The 17,108-nt window shown below is 41.4% G+C and overlaps 1 protein-coding gene across 1 annotated transcript; it reads right to left on the bottom strand.

Moving 5' to 3' along the window:
• Nucleotides 1-34: 34 nt before the first annotated feature.
• On the bottom strand, nucleotides 35-16,703 carry LOC119892205 (C1q-related factor). Its single transcript, XM_038704359.1, has 2 exons — nucleotides 15,606-16,703; nucleotides 35-3,311 (listed from the first exon to the last, which is right to left on the bottom strand). The coding sequence occupies exons 1-2, from the start codon at nucleotides 16,212-16,214 to the stop codon at nucleotides 3,132-3,134; spliced, it is 789 nt and encodes a 262-aa protein (XP_038560287.1). The 5' UTR covers nucleotides 16,215-16,703; the 3' UTR covers nucleotides 35-3,131.
• Nucleotides 16,704-17,108: the final 405 nt, after the last annotated feature.

Below are 17,108 nucleotides of genomic sequence, written 5' to 3'. Positions count from 1 at the left end.
TTATACACTTATTTTTGGCACTGCTAAGACCACAGCACATTCTCAAATAGGCACACACTCAGTTGATTGACTCATTTGTTGCAACAACAAAAAAATCCAAATTGCTGCATTATTCTTTATTCTAAGAGCCAAGCTGTGACAATGCAAGACCCACTCCATGAGACAAGTTGCTCCCTTTTGCAAAGCGGATGTTTTTTGTTTTTTTGTCAAAAGATGAAGATAAACTGAAAAATCTATTTTCCTTTTTCTGTGTTTGCAAGAAGCTCTGACAACTTCAAATCCATTAGAGTAACCTGTTCCCACTTTGTGCCAGTTTGTGTAAACCAGAACATTTCAAACAAAATCTGACCTGGTGTCAAACACTAAAATGCAGCTGGTAGATGCTTCTTTTCATGGATGATCCTGTTTTTAGTAGCAATGTCTTCAAAATTACTGTGGAAACCATTTAGAGATATTAGTATCATAAGACTCAATCATTCTCATTCCCACCAGCTTGCATCAGCTTGTTATATGCTAGAGGGAAATGGATGAAATGATACAGAGAGGGGTGACTGGCTCCCTTAAGAGCAAAGTAGAACATAGCACCCAGTGTCACATTCCATTCCTGCCAAGTCTGAGGAATGTCCAGTCCTTGACACTTGTCCAATCCAAGCTATCTCAAGCTTTCTCCTCCAGCTTCACGCCGGCTAATCTCTCCTGACACCTCACACAGCCCTGACAGGGAATCACTCTACCCTGAAAACAATCCAGCCCTCTTCCCTCTCCACCCCAAATCGGCTCCAGCCCCTCTCTCCTTCTGTCTGTCTTCCTTATATTTCTCTTTATCCTCACCCTCCCTATCTATCTCTTCCCCATTACTTCTCTCTGTGGCCTATTCTTTTTCTCATGTCTCCATCTGTCTTTGTCAACCCAGATTCTTCTCCTCTTCTGTCTCTCTCAATCTTTCCTCCCCCTGTCTTTCATCCTCCGTCCACAATTCCTCATTGGGTATATCATGCCTCTGTTGATGAGAATCTGTGAAAAGATGCTTTGATTGCCGATTGAGGAATAGCCTGCATTTCCTTAAGGACTCATCAGCATTCAAGAACTGCATTTTACTCCACTGGTTGCTAAAGTTGGAGGGTCTTTATCTCTAAGTGCACATTTACAGATGGAGAGAAGCTCCACTGGATCAGTTTAGGATGGGACGGGGGAGAATAAACACAGACATCTTTCCCTTGATGCCCATCATCCTAAATATACTTTATTTTTTGGAAAAAGAAGAGAGATGAGGGACTTAGGATCCTTTATGTATGCACTGACAGGCCACTGATAAAATTCTTAGTTTAAACAAGAAACAAGAAACACATTTTCAGTCATGTTGTTTGCACTGTAGTCAGTCTCACAAAACAAATGAGATCCTTTACAGATCTTTCAGACAAATGAGATCCTTTACAGATTTTTCATTAATTAGCGTATGTGGGATATAAGAATTCTTGTGAGACAAGTCACTCAAAAAAATCCCATTTATTATTTAAATGTATTCAACAATTCCAAAAGATAAGATAGACAAACATGTCATAGATTTCATTTACAAGCTGTTTGTTCTCATCATATCTATAGAGGCTCCCCACCCTACACAGCACAATCTCATTGGCTGTTGAGTAGAATATCTGTCATTGGCTGTAGCACTGAATAACTCTGAAAAAGAACGATGTAGCTATGGCACGGCACATGCTAAAATGCAGACACTCACTGGTATGCACAGACACATACAGACTCACACGTACAAACGCGCACACAAATATGCGGTAATCATAGACCAAGTCGCTCACCCAATCAGTTTCATTCTCAAGCAAGCTGTCAGGCCGCCATGTTGAGTAAATATTACCATAATGCCTGTATGTCAGTGAATATGCAGCTAATGAATGGATGACATCCAGTGAAGCTCAGAGACACTGAAACACAAAATTTGCCCGCTCTCTGTTATTGTGCCTGAACGCCCCCTCCGCCTCCCCAGCATTTCACTCACTTCTGACTCTTTCTCTCTCCATCTTTGTGACTTTCCCTCCGTCTCCCTCCGCTTCAGAAGCCGCTTTTTAACCACGCGAAGGTTCGGAGGTCGGCACAGCAAAGAAGAAGAAAGAACGAGCACTCTTCAACTAGGTTACCTCTGAATCTGAAGATTCTGCTTTATCAAATGGCCAGTTGTGCAGAGTAGAGCATCTACATAAAACTTGAACATCGAAGAGACAATTTGAACTCTACTTTAAATCTGAACAGCAGCAGGACATTGTGTGTGTGCAAACAGTGTCAAGTTGTTTGTGGAAAAGGTATCGTCTATATGAGATGTTTCCTTTTTCAGATATATTGGAAGGTACAGTGCAGAATGTGTTGTTATTCTTCACATACAATATATAGTTACATTGCACCCAGCAATGAAGAGAAACACCCTCTGCCATGAAATACTGACAGTCTTCATTTAAAGATTTCTTTTCCAGGTGTTAGATCTCTGAGCCGCATCACAAATAACATCTCACAAATCCATTCTCTCAGTCAAACAGGATATCTTCACAAGGGACAAATATATTATTATTTTTTAAAATCTCATTTGTGTAGAATATTATGCATGTCTACAAAATAAAACACAACCTAAGGAAAATTGCACTGAACAACACTACGAGTTTCAGTCAATCGAGTCCACTGACAGTACAGCTGACTGTTTCCATTGTGGAGAGAAGAGATGAGATCATCCACTTTTGCAGGGTTTTCATTTTTGTTGTTGATTTTTCTGTGCAGTGGAGCAGGGCTGAAGAGGAGAGACACTGAAAGCGAGGAGCTTCTGACACGTCGACATTGTGGCGAGGAATGCAGAAAAACCAGCCCACCTCCACCCCACGTCCCACTCCTCCCATGCCTCCCACCTGGCCCCTCTCAGTGTGTCCTCAGGAGCTTTGCATCCAGGCTTGGCTACAGAGCCTGGATGTCTTGGCTGATGGATATGAAGCAGAGGTGTCCGTGATGATGGAGAGATTTAGGAAAACTAGAAAGCATTCCGGCTTTTAACACACACAGCATCCACCCACCCCCACCCCCCACCTGTCGTACAACTCTCTCTCTTCCTGTCTCACTGTCTCTGTGTCTGTCTGTTCTCAGTCTGCGTAGAGGATGAAGCCAGAGAAGGTGCTGTACTTGTTGTTGTTTCCTCCATGGGCTTTGCCTCCATCCAGTTTGATGTAAACCTCGTCCCCTGCATCCAGATGGAGGATGACGCTGTTAGAGGCATAGTCATAGTTCTGGTCAGCGTCTTGGGCAATGGCGCTGGCACGAACCTGGAAGAAAAGGGACAGACGAACATGTAGGAGAAAGAGTAGGTTTGTAGCTACAGTACATGTTAGGACCTTTAACTTAATTAATTTTGGAAATTACCCAAATAGGTTGTCATTCTCTCATATTACATCGGTAGCCAGATAATTGTATTAATTCTTATCAATCTACATTCCTGTAAATCAGAACTAAGTATATAAAATCTGTACCTCCACCAAAGCTGCATAATCCAATACATAATTTGTTATTTTAATAATAGAATATGTTCCTTTTTTAAGAGCAAGATCTGCAAAAAAAAAATACACATAATGGTAGGAAATTATTAGAAGTATGAGCCAGAGTTTTTGTTTTATTGTTAAAGAAAGTGCACTTTATGAGACAATAGTGAATATATTCCAAACCCCCCTTTCTTTCTTACAATGATAAAACATCCTTTAGTAAATTCCTTGAGCCATGCCTAGATTCTGATCTCCACCAAAAACTAGTAACCGTCCTTCTTCCATGGCCTGTAGTTCACCAAATTGTTATTGACATCTTCTGCTATTTAACTAGCGGGCAAACAAAGGAGACCAAAATCATAAATACTAAACTTTAAAACATCATTACTTCTTGGCAGAGGTAATTAAAGGGCAACCATAGATGACCTAACTGTCACTAATCTGAAAAATCACTGTGTTGCTGCAACACGAGAGAACAGCAAAGTTTGTTGCACAGAAGGAGAATGTATCAGTTAGGGAATACCAAAATAAAAACTCTGTTTATGGTATATTTTTTGAAATACTAAATCTCACTAGTTGCTTTATTTTGAAGTTAAATGCATAACGGGGCACAACAATGGCACAAATAGCTCTTTGTATGGATATTAAACCTGCAGGACCAACCAGACAGTCAGCCAAACCTTAGGTCTTTCTGTCAAGTAGATTTATGGTTTCAATCAAGCCAGTGGTCTTCCACAGAAGACCTAACATTCTACCTTGGAACAAAAGGTCCTCAGAAAGAGAGTCTCAGAAACTCAACAACAGGGCTGACTCTGAGGGTTTTTCATCATGGAGGAAATTATTGAGTAGCCTAATACAATAAAAAAAACATCAAGGACACCCACTGAATAGAAGCAGAAATATTTGATAACTCATAGCGAGAAGTGACAAGAAAGCTTTCACTTTTATATCATTCAAACTCCTTCCACAAATTTTTATCTCTATGTTTGCTTTTGTCTGACTGTGAGTATGTACATGTGTATTCTGCCAGTAGGGCTATAGCAGTATAGCAGTTTCTAAATAACCTGTGCTGGCTAATTAAGACCTCCACCACAAACATGCTCTCTCTCTCCGGGGAGGAAAGTGTAGCTGCAGTGCCAAATGGGCTCTGAAACAATAGCTGTGTTTTCAAGCATGAATGTGAGCGTGTGACAGAGAGAGACTAATTCTGGTTATTATCAGTAGGAATGACTACTACAAAATGCTGTATTTGAAGTTGTAATTTCTGATCCACATAGTTGTTTGTAGCCGTCTCTTTGCCAAATACAATACAAATGAAATCCAAGCAGAGTGAATAGAACATTAGAAGAAATCAGCAGTGACATACAATGAAGGTCATAGAGTGGATGGTGCCAGCATACAGTGTGTGCCTGAGCCAACAGACCCAATTAAATCTGATTCTTAACAACAGTAAAACAAAAACCATAGTCTGTTAAGTATTTGGACAGGGACATACAGTATTTTCATTTTGGCTCTGAATTCCATCACATTAGATTAGATTTTAGTTATAGCATTGCACTTTAACATTGTCTGGCTCACAATGGATAATGCATTCTTCCTCCTTGTCAAAACCTGGCGTCTACATTATCCATAATGCAACTCAAGCACCAAGTGTTCGGTTGGAGATTTGGGTGTGTGAATCAGAGATGAGCAGCAGGTTACAGAAGTATCTCTCTTATTTCCCTCAACTGATGCAATTTATTCAAGTTTGTGGAGCTCTTTCCGGAGCCACAAAAGGTTTTATACAACTTTTTTTCACACATGCATTAGGACTCCCTTACACCTGTAAATACTTTGATGTGTAAAATTGGCGCAATTACCCTTTGGACAATGACTATGAGCTTTAAACTTTAAGCAGGTATTCTCATTCACATCAGGTGAACATAATAGGGCTTTTTAGTTCCTTGCCATTCTTCTCATTGACAGGTCTAAGGAGTGGCAGTCCCGCAATGACAGAATCAGGCGGACATGCTGCTTTATAAATCTGATGCAAAGAATACGTTCGGATCTTTCTGTCTCTGTGCGTACACAATTGAATGAATCCACGCAGAGTTTTATGCATCTGTGGGTCTATCGGTCATAAACTGCAGCTAGTAATGGACTACAAAGGGTTTAGAAGTAAACGTTGAATTGATTTACATTAATGTTAATATGTTAGGTCACCTTAAACTGACCATAAAAAGGGTTATAATTCCTAATCCCAACATGGATGCTAAACTAAAATTGAAAGTTGTCTCTTCAACCAATAAAACTAACTAGTTAAGCAAAAAAACAAAAAATTCGGATGCAAACATTATCCACAGTATTTCTGTGCTATTAAACAGCTACTAAGAAGGAGAACCACATCAGTAATAAGTTGAACTGAATAGAATTAAATGAAAAAAAAACAACAGTATTTTCACTTGAGGTGAAAATGCAAAGCGCTGTATCCTTTAAAGTGGCCACTGGTTAAATAAGCCAATTAGTCGCTTAGTCTGGCCAGTGAAATTGAATCAAAATCAATAGTTTACGTGCATTTGAAGTGTTTTCTTGTGGCTCATTATCGGGTCTCTAAAGTCCATTCTGGCCCATGCCTTGGCTCATTGTTTGTCCACACAGCTTTAAATCGGGGCTTTTCGAGCTGGTGTTGACAAGCTGGCCCAACAGGCGGCATAGAGAATGCCCAATAATTAGTTGGCCTATTTAAGGGCTACACACAACAGGCATATTGACAAATGTGGGGAAAGGCCAGCTACTGACAGAGATCTCCTGCACAGAAAGCATCACTATTGCCAAACCTAACAGGGGGCCTGGAACAGCTTCTCTTGACATTCGGATATGTTAAAATCATAAATTATTATTTTGGGCAATTTAAATCAGTGATTTAAAGAAGAAGAAGAAGATTTATTTAAAGAATCATTAGTTGGTTGGTTTGTTTGTTAGTTTTTGTCCATTTTGGTGACTATTATTGTAGTGTTTCTACTTGTAGTGTTACACTTCTTGGATGTGGCAGATTTTATTAATGAAGCTAGATTTTATTAAGTATGTTCTTCGAATTGTCTTTTCTGCCACAACAGCAATCACTGTTGATTCTAAACTGTCAACTCACCGTCTGTTGATTTTCAACAACCAGTCATAAAAGTGTGCAGAGGCGTGCAAAGTCTTATTAAGATAGCAAATGTAAGGCTTTCATTAACTGGATATTCAGTAGTTTGAATTTATATTACAGTACATGATAGGAGAAAGGAAACAGTGATATTTAGCAAATTTAGCAATTTTCAAGCTGTAAATGGTACTAGAGTTAAACGCTTCTGATAGACACCAGAAACTTTCATAAGAGACCCATCTAAGAGTTTTATGTGCTTCTCTCCCTAGCAACACAATGAGAAACAGACAGACTTACAGTAGTGGCTAGAGTGAGTCTTTCCGGCACCACTACAGTAAGTTGCCATTTCTGTGACACCTTATTTTGAACTTGGCCAAACCAGTCTGCATGCTACAATTTGTTGGTAACATTGCATTTCAGAAAATCTCTTCACTTCAGCATTTCCTCGTAGATAGGACAGAACATTTCTGATAATATCCCCCAGAAATCCGCATTGGACGTGCTGCTACAATTTTTCTCTGTGTTGCTTGGTGAAAGAACATCATTTATATATAGCTTTGGAAATATTGTTGCTATACATTCATGCCAATAAAGCTAATTTGAATTTGAATTTGAACAACTACTCTTACGTATGACCAGTATTAACACAGATTCTCTACGATTCAATATTATATACAGGGAGCCAGCATCAACTGCAAAATAAATCTCAGAGCCTTCAACGTAATGCAAATGTTTAATTACTAACAGCATACTGTGCTTTCTTGTGCTTTTAGGCACAGGTCAATGTTCTGCACGATTTCTCGTCAAGTCCTCTTGCAGCCCATCAGACACTCAATTCTCTGAATGGCTGTCAAAAAGAGAACTATTCTTTGCATTGCCTTGAACTATGGAGCAGAAATGAGCAAGGTTGAGCGTTCTGCAGCTTTTTTTTATAGCATTATTGTCAATGAATAAAAAAACAAGTACTCAATGTTGTAATGGAGGGTGAAATGAATAAGAGAAATGATATACAAAACGTTTTCAGTGTGCCAGATGAATTTAAAAGAACTTCAAGCCTGGGCACAACATAATATTTGTTCAGAGAATAGTTTATTTACAGCAACATTTCAGTCCTAATGACCTTCCTCAGGCTGCATAGAGACCAAGAAAAACTTTACTGTATTTTCCAAATCACCATGTTTATGTTTAAAAAAGGGGATGGTTTGGAGGGCGTCCCAAACTTTTTAACAACATAGCATGGACAGTGAAAGTCACGTTGGTATGAAATGTGCAAATGCTGTAAAGGCTAATCTGGTTAATGAAATTCTGAGGAGAGGTTTTAAGATGCAGGAGTAATATACTGTATGGAATATTGTACATTTTTTTATTGTTTATCCTCCTGATTAAATCTAGCCCGGCTCATATCGACGTGCAAACAAAGCCTCCTGTTCTGATTCTGGGGTGCCGGCGTCCAGTACATATTAATATGATATGATGTGCCCTGAGCGTGCAAAGTCAACACCATCCTATTAGAGGGTTACCGCTTTGGGTTGGTGGTGGAGCGAGTGAGGATGGCTCAGGAGGATTTGTCAGCTGGGATTTTAATGAAACTTTATCAAAATATTTGCTTTTCAGGTGTTCACCCAGAACCTGGGAACCTCTGGCAGTGTCACAGATTTGTAATATAGCTTAAATTATTCTCTTCATGTGCTCTTAAAGGAGCTAAATTTAAGACATCTTCAAGTGCACAGTTGATTATTTTTGGGAGGAGGATGGGGACAATATAAATATAACATTTTCCTTTAGCAGAGACAGAATGAGCAAAGCCCTGGTAAAAGCAAACTTCCCTGAAATTCTTCTAGTTCTTCAACAATGATATTTTTGTTTTGTTTTGTTTTCCTGCTCTAATAGTTTTTATCCCCTTCTGAGACTAAGTCTAGACCTCCTTTGTTTGCTTTCAATGATAAGCATGCATGAATAAAACCTCTCACTATTTTTGAAATAATGATAAGGGAGCTATTTTTCTTTCTTTTTTTTCCTCTATTGCACACAGGGAACTTGTTAGGGATATGAGCCAGAGGACGAAATGTGGGATACGGCAGATGTATAACGAGAGATGAGCAGGACAAACACCCAACTGGCAGTGCGTGACCTTGACGCAGAATATGTAGAGGAACTTTGACAAGACAAACAAAGCATGAGGCTGTAAGCGCCGGCTCCAGCGATGGTAAATGAGGTGTCAGGCGATGTTGTCTTCCTTGTGGCTGCTCGTGCGTGTTTACATCCGTCACATCATCAACATGATGGGTTTGATTGAATAATATTCAGAACGAGTGGAGACACAGAAGATTCACGCCTTTGACTTCATAGATAATGTGTGCCTGGAAAAACTGTGGATTCTCACAACTTGTGCACTGTATAACTGTGAATATGGACATCCCAGTTCATCAATAATGACAATGTTTATGTGAAGAATCTGAAATGAATTTATGGCACATTTTAAAATACTGACTGTCATTGCTCCTCAATAAGGTGGTATTTCTCTTACAATCAGCCTCTATTAAAAAAGGCATTTTACATTGTTTTCATTCAGCAGCTGCAGCATGCAGTATTGTATGGTTGGCTTGCATTGCTTCTTCATAAACCTTTGTTAATATACTGTTTTTGAAAATCATGACAATCTGAAGTTGTTGTGTCTGGTGCAGGAGGAGCCTGTAACATCCCACTGGGACAGTGATCTTACATGAGGCTTTGTCACTGTGACAAGGACATGTCTCATGGCTTCTCTGACAGGGATTTGTTGACTTGATGTTGAGCCTCCATTTTGGATCAACGAGTCTATTGGTCCTCTTTAAATCAAAGTGTACTGCCGTCTAATTGTGTTTGAACATTCCAGCCGTGAACTGCATGCTTAATGGCAGCTTAGATAGCTTGCCTCCGCTATTGAGCCTGGTCCAACTTCACTGCACAGCAAACACAAACACACACACAGAGTGAAGGATAGACATTCCCATACATCCACATGCATTATTGTGCACACACCTAAAAACGGGATGCAATTTTACTGAAATAATGAGAACAGGAAACTACGATGGGTTACAAGAGAATTGTAGTGTCAGAAAGCGTCAGGTCTCCCATGTGTTACAGGTTTATTTGTCGGAGGAACCTAAGTGAAAACATGATAAGAGGAATGAAATGGTAACAGGAGATTTGCCATCTGTCAGACTAGAGTAGAAAAAGGCTTCCTGAATTAATTTCACCAGCTGTTGTCTTTGTACCTGCTCAGCCTTTGAAACAGAATGACTTTATTACACATACCCCTCACTGTTTTTGAATTTGCTTACACTAATGCTAAAGGTGAGTCTGGTGTTAGGCATTAGTTCATTAGTTTATCACATGGACCACCCATTCTGGATCCAAATTTTGTAGAAAATCTCAAGAGGCCAGAATAACAGTATTGCAATTCAGCAGCTTCGACAAAGAGGATGAAATCAAGACAGCTTCTCCCAAAGAGCAACTGAAAGAGGCATCAACTTTGACCTGCAATCCAGCCACTCTTTTCTTTCTTGTGTCTGACTCATCACGCTCAGTTAATTACTGACATACACAGCACTGTCTGCCTCCAGCACCAACACCAAAACCACAATCATTGTTCACAGCATTGTCTGAAAATTTTCAACCTTTGTTCACACTAAGCCTGTTTTTCCAGTGTGCTTCCTAGTAACCCTGAGGCGCTGAGATTGTCCTTTTTTCTAAAAAAAAAAAAAAAGAAAAAGAATAAATAAAAGAATAACTCCTCTAAAATGAGCTAAGTGAGTTTCTGTAAAAGTGTTGGATGAGAGGCAGACTGTCAGCTTTGCTATTCATGCATTTTTCATACAACAGCCGATTCATCCTTTCTTACTGGGACGATTGTTGACGTTTTACCCATATTCATTTTAAGGAGTGGCAGGAGGTGTTAAACACATTGAGTTATGTAGCAGACTGTGAGTCATTAGAAGCCATTGACTGTTTTCCTGTGAAGAGGGAGAGGATAATTGTTGGTATCACTGAAGACTGAATCCGGGGGACAGCTAAATGTCAGGGGCGTGGGGAGAGGCGGAGAGAGAGATGTTTGCATAAGAGGGCCAGGGGCACTTGTCCATCTCCCATATGGCCCTCATTATAATGAAGAAGCCTTGTGAGTCAACACCATAGCATCCTTGAGTCAGCCAGCCATAGCCTATTTTAGACTGTATGTTTTCGCTTTCACAATACACGAGACATTATAGCCGTGTTTCATGAGCTACTTAATCTGAGATGCCAGCGCGGGGATTGTGTGCTCTCCTGGGCTCTAATGGCTCTCTATTTCAGGAACTCAGTATAAAATGTTTTAAAGTAATTTAATTATTACAGACAAGTGGTGGGCAGTTTTCAAGCAAGTTTTGAAACTTCACCAACAAATGATAGATTTTCTTTACTGTGCTTGCAGATGACAGCCCGATGTCATCTTGACATTTCCAATCTGTGTGGTATTTCCTAACAACATGGGCCAATTTTCATTTGATAGCCCTCGCACCTAATTAGGCCAGCTCTAATGTTCCACTCGGCAGAGTGTCAAATCCAATGTCCAATTACACAGCAGATCAAGGCCAAAGGTCCGCCTCCGCTACCTCTCTGGCTGATTATAGAAGAAATACCACGTTATACATCACACAGAAAGAGATGGGTCTGTTAGAAAAGGGAAAGGGACACACGTACATGCACAAACACACATGCACACATACACATAAGAGGATCAATACCACAGGCAAAGATGCTGAGGGACTGAGGGTGGCTCTCTCAAACCCTGTCTGTCTTTTTCAGACAGAGTCTCTCTGTTAAACCAGGCACTCACACAGAGGCCTCTCAGTGCTGAAGTCAGACCACGATGAAGAATAGCAGGTCTGAACATTACCAGAATGTTAAAATCAATCAAGTCTAAGTATTGCTGTTTATGTGTGTAGATAACTCGTGTGTTTAGTCCTAGAAAAGCTTAATTGTTTTTTTCTTTCAATCTTTGGACTGAAAAATACTTTACCTTAATACAATACCTTTACCTTAAAAAAAAATTAAACAAACACCACAGCGCATCCTGAGCAATAATGTCAATAACCCATTCATACAGAGCAGATGGCTCAGTTCCTATGTTTAATCCTGGGATAGGATGCTAAACACAATGCGTGGGTTTCACCTGGATATAAAGCAGCAGGATAAACAGTCTTGTGTTCATATGCACCAGGACTGAAGACCCCCCTGGAGGTGTCTATGATGGACTGAGGCAAATGGTATGACAGGGAAATGACACGCGACTGAACATAAGCAACACTTAAAAGTGAAAAAGAGTGTCTTGTCTTTGCTAGCGAGGTGAGCGCACAAACAATATCTAAGAAAAGCATAGGACGCTCCAACTTATTCTGTTATAGTGCAATGCATCACTTGAGAGCAATGAAGAATATTGATGGCATTCTGTGTTAGCAAATCGATCCTGTGATGCCGCAATCTGGATTCTGCTTTTCTGCTTTTTTAAAAGAACTTTTCCTTTTAGGATGAAAACTTTCTTCTCCCTCAGAAAAGTGAGCTCCTGTGACATAGAGGAGAGATGGAGGGCAGTACACAGTTGGGGTGGGTAGAGGCAGTGGGTAAGGAGGGTGGGAACTGGGGGCAAGCATGCGTGTACGCGTGTGTGTGAGCATGTGTGAATGTGTGTGTATGTGAGGAGGAGACTGCAGCAGTAATTGCTAGGGAAGAGCCATGTGCACGAAGGATGTTGAAGCTTATTAAAGGAGGAGACAGAGTGATTATTCACTATGGTCCTCTTGAGAGACTGACGCTGAAGTCATTGCTTTTAATTAACTCTGAAACGGTTTTGCGGATTAATAACAATATTAAGAAGGGAATGGAGAGGAGAAGCGCAAACACATCCTGGATCTGGTTCAAGCTTTTTAATTACAATTAAATAGACTCGATGGCACAATAGCACAATAACTATGTCTTTTCTGTCCTCTTTTCTTTTCTCACCCTTCTACTGTGTCCAATGAGTTTGTCTTCATTGTTGCTGCTGTGTCTCTCAGGATGTGTCCAAGACAGGTTAGAGCAATGCATTGATTTACTGGAGAGAGTTTAGGATTGATTTGGAATATCTGGCACACAAGTAAAAGAACAGGGGATAAGAACTCAAAAGAGTGTGTGGAGGTGAACTTAGAAAGCGGATAAAGTCTGCAGTGCTGAAAATAGATTTCTTATTTGTTTGTTTACCAGGAAGCTGACTTTTTGGTCTAGCTTACAAAGCGTCAAAAGTGCTGGGGACAGTGTTGGGATTCTTAGGTTTCATTCTGCAAAGTGAAAAGGGAAAGTGGAAGAATAAGAGAAGAAAAGTAACCCAAGGATGTTGATGTTAGACACAGCTTGTAGAACCCCTGGAGTGGGAGGAGCACATGCTGGAGTGAAATAGCACTGCGGGGCCTAGAAACATGCCGCTTCACTAAAGCCAAAAGATGATAAAATACTAGCATTGTCTGCAATTCCCTGGCCCCCCCTGTCCCAGCTCGCTGTGTAGCTTTGTGAAGCCTTAATGAGCTGAGGAAAGCAGCAGTGTGACTTCAGGAGCTTCAGTTTGACTCTCAGCACTTCATCAATGATGTAGCATAAGTTGGCCCAACATTTATAACCATTCACAGTCATTTACACAGACTAAGGCTCTGGGGTCTTCTTCATCAGCCAAGCAGACAACCTAATAAACACCATAGCAAGAGGACGGTGTGTTCATGTATGAGCTGTGCATAGGACAGAAGAAGACAGCAAAAGAGAAGCAGTTACCACTTTATAAACATTACGTGGGTCTCTGGAGAGGCACACTGTGTGTGCCTAACTTAAGTACCTCCACGCCCTCCTCTTGGGAGCACAATGAAGCGGGAACAGAAGGCGTTTTATAGGAACATATGTTCTCCATCCTCTATTATATATCAATGCTTTTACGCCCACCCATAAACATTACTGTTGAGTGAGACATTATAAATAGAAGGTGATTGCTGTAACTCTCTTTTTCTTGCTGGGTGTGAACTTGGCGAGGGTAAAGGAATTGACCTCTACTGTAGCTGCATTGGTGAGACTGCAGGTTCATGCCACAGAGCTGATACCAACTGTTATTTTATCTCCATGCTGCACATATCATGGTCCCAGTATTTTTAAACCGACCCCAACAGCTTTCTGCTTTAACCAAGCTCTGCGTATTAATTGTCATGAGTTTTTAATATTCTACTGCCAAAAACATTTTTTTAAAGCCAGATGTGAAAAGGATGTGAAATGACAGCTGGAGGATCAGATTTTGTGGATTTTAACTTATATTTATTATTTACCTTATGTCATTGCAAGGTTCTATGTTTCTGACAGTAGAACAAACGAATATACAAAAAGACTATAATGTATTTTCTGTGTGATCTCACTTATCTTGTAAAGTATGAAAAATGTCTGTCAGCAGCAGCATTTCTCATTACAATACAGTGTCTCCATGTGTACAATTTACTTTGAGTACAAAGATTATGGTGGTAGGAAATTAAGTTTAGGTGAGCTTGTGAAGCATTAGAAAAGCATGGCAATGTGTGAAATGCATTGCTTGAAACCCCACAACTTCTACTTTCTCATTATTTTTAAACAAACAATACACTTTAAAACAAAATGAATTTGAGTAAGTATTCATAAAGTATTGCAATTTTACATGTCCTTATATGTCATTGAAAGGTTTTGCAGGATCAAATGTAAAAACTACTCACTTTAAAGTCTTTTTTAAATGACATGTTGCTTTTTTTTATTACATGAATACGTTTTCCTTTTTCTTGTTTATCATGCTACTTGCATATAACTATATGATGGAGATACAGTTGCAGCCTGAGCAAACAAAGAAATAATATCTGCAATATCTGCAATAACTGTAGTTTAACATCTTTTACAACCAAAACGTATATCGGAGCCACTTTGAAGATAAGATATCTGACGGCTGATCGGAAGGCTGCGAACTACACTGGCACACATTACCAACCTGAGAAGACCCTCCGGGGCGCAAAATAAAATTAGAGCCCCATTAAAATGATGCATCAAAGAAGCCAGGAATAGATCACGTAGACGCCCTAATGCGTTTAACAAGACCGCAAAAACTGGATGGATGCTTAATCTGGTGGGTGATAAACAGGTATGGTCCGAATATTGTCAGCAAAATTTCTAATATTTCCCCCTTCCCTTTTACAATTACAGCGCAGACAAGCCACGAAAGCCCACATAGTCTAAAAGTTGTGTAAGTTATTTGTAATAGCAGAAACGGAAAGTAAGTGGTGTACACACGTCAATGCAAGTAATAATAATTATAACAATAATAATAATAATAAAGGCTCGATTATAACACAACTCAAAATACAGTAGAATTTATCATAAAATGCAGGAAACATTTAATGATAACATTACAAACATTTCCCTCTCCAGCTGATTCTTTTGCATTATCACTCCAGCTTTTCCACTCTAAAACACTGTAAATGCCAACACTCCAGCACAAACCGTCATTTAATTCCTCTAGATACTGATCCTGATTCAAGAATAAACGGAACGCCTGATGAACGCCAAAAAGATCGGTGCGCACTTCCCGTTCAGTCCAAACGGCGACCGTCCCTCGGATCGCGGGATGCGGCAATGTCAGGACGCATCATGCAGTGAGGGGACGCGGGTTGCAACCAGTCAACACATCTTTATCTCCAGGCACGCCGGGTGCCACAGCTGTGCGCTCTGGGCTTTGGAGGCGCTTGCCTCACAATGTCACTTTGCATTCACTGGCTTTATGAAAAATCAGCTTCCTACAGTGTGGGAATTTAAGCGAGAGCTCCATAGCGTGAGAGGAGGAGAGTGAGCAACAGAGGAGTCAGGTATGTTAACACGGAGGAAAGGAAACTTAGAAAAAGTTTCAAAGCACTAACCTGGCCATTTTTGCAGAGGTCTGCCCACATGCTGGTGCCGTCCCCTCCTCTCATCAGCACATGGTAGATGAAGAAGTATGTGCCCGGGATGCTGCAGATGAACTTGCCCGAAATACCATCATAGTTGTTGCCTAGGTTAGTAACCACGTCGTCAAACTTGAGGATCTCGTAGCCTTCGTGGGGGTTCTTAAGCCCTGCATAGAAGGCCACCCGGGGCACCGTACTGTAGGTGGCCGTGCTTATAGCTCCGTTTCCTCCCAGACCCAAAATCCCAGTCCTTCCTTGATCACCTCTGTCACCAGGAGGCCCCGCTGGTCCTGGTGGCCCCGGTTCTCCCGGCGGTCCGGGTGGTCCGGGCTTGCCTGGCCTGCCAGGCTTCCCCTGTGGGCCCTGCAGTAAGGTGGAGGGTGGATAAACTTTGCTGTGGTCACTCAGTGCTTCTGCTTCAGCCTGGAGACCAGTGGAGCTGGTGCTGCTGGCTGGAGTTCCCTTGTTCAGGTAGGGGTCGCAGACCATACGGCAGGTGCCCAGCATCTCATAGTGGCTGGCATCTGTACCCACAGAGCTGACGAGCACAGGAATGAGGACCACCAGCACCAGGACCAGCATAACCCCAACGGCAGCCGCCACCAGGGTCTTCCTCCCGATGCTGAGTCGGGGAAGGGGCTGCGCTGCCAGCGTGGGTCTCCCGGGGGCGGAAATGTTGACTGCTTGGTGTGGGGAGCCTGTCACCGAGGAAAGGGATCCAGAGATCCCGAGAAGAGTTGCAAGAGAACCGGTGAGTGTGTGAGGGTGAGACAGAGACCAACATACACTTGATCCTCCTTGCTGCTCTGCTCAGTCACACTAAAGTAGGCAACCAGTCACTCACACATACATAAAGACCTAAGGAAACCCAAGCATACACAGGGAGACATTCACCACGTACTTACAAACACAGTCTGACTTGTGAGAAGAAGCAAGAAGGACGCAGAGCCCAGAGGAATGGAGTGAGAGACAGAGGGAGCGAGACAGAGAGAGAGAGAAAATGATGAGAGTGGGTGAGTGTGAGAGATACAGAGCAGCCACTGGATCTGTGTGTGCGTGTGTGTGTGTGTGTGTGTGTGTGTATGTGTGTATGTGTGGTGAGTTTGTGGTGCCGGATTCTCAGGCTTGGCTTTTTATACAGCACTAGCAGTGGAGCCTCCCCCCCTCCTCTCTGCTCCCCCATCGAGTGAGAGGTTGGTGTGGTAACATCCCCTTCTCTCTCTCCGGCTCACTCAGAGGAAGGACTACATTGCAAATCTTTCTTCCACTCTCCTGACTCACCCAAGAACCAACACAAAACCCCCTTGACCATCTTGTTCCCCCTCTTTCATCACTCTCCTTTCTTCTCTCCTTTCTCTCCCTCCTTTTCCCCACTTTTGATGTCTTTTCTCACTCCCTTGCTTTCTCATCTCCCTCATCAGCATCCAGCCTCTAAAAATAAAGATGGAGCTGTGGAAGACAATCTTTTTTTTTCTT

Source organism: Micropterus salmoides, unplaced genomic scaffold, assembly GCF_014851395.1.
Source record: "Micropterus salmoides isolate LMB-PRFRI ecotype aquatic unplaced genomic scaffold, ASM1485139v1 Ms_hic_scaffold_10, whole genome shotgun sequence".
In the NCBI taxonomy this organism is placed as follows: Eukaryota; Metazoa; Chordata; class Actinopteri; order Centrarchiformes; family Centrarchidae; genus Micropterus; species Micropterus salmoides.
This window is presented reverse-complemented; position numbering and strand designations above follow the sequence as displayed.

What these genes read in the sequence shown, in the direction of transcription:
- LOC119892205 (XM_038704359.1), bottom strand. Translation starts at nt 16,214, where the DNA reads ATGCTGGTCCTGGTGCTGGTGGTCCTCATTCCTGTGCTCGTCAGCTCT. An exon ending in ACCTCTGCAAAAATGGCCAG is followed by an intron (nt 3,312 to 15,605) that starts GTTAGTGCTTTG and finishes CTTTTCTTCCAG; the next exon opens with GTTCGTGCCAGCGCCATTGC.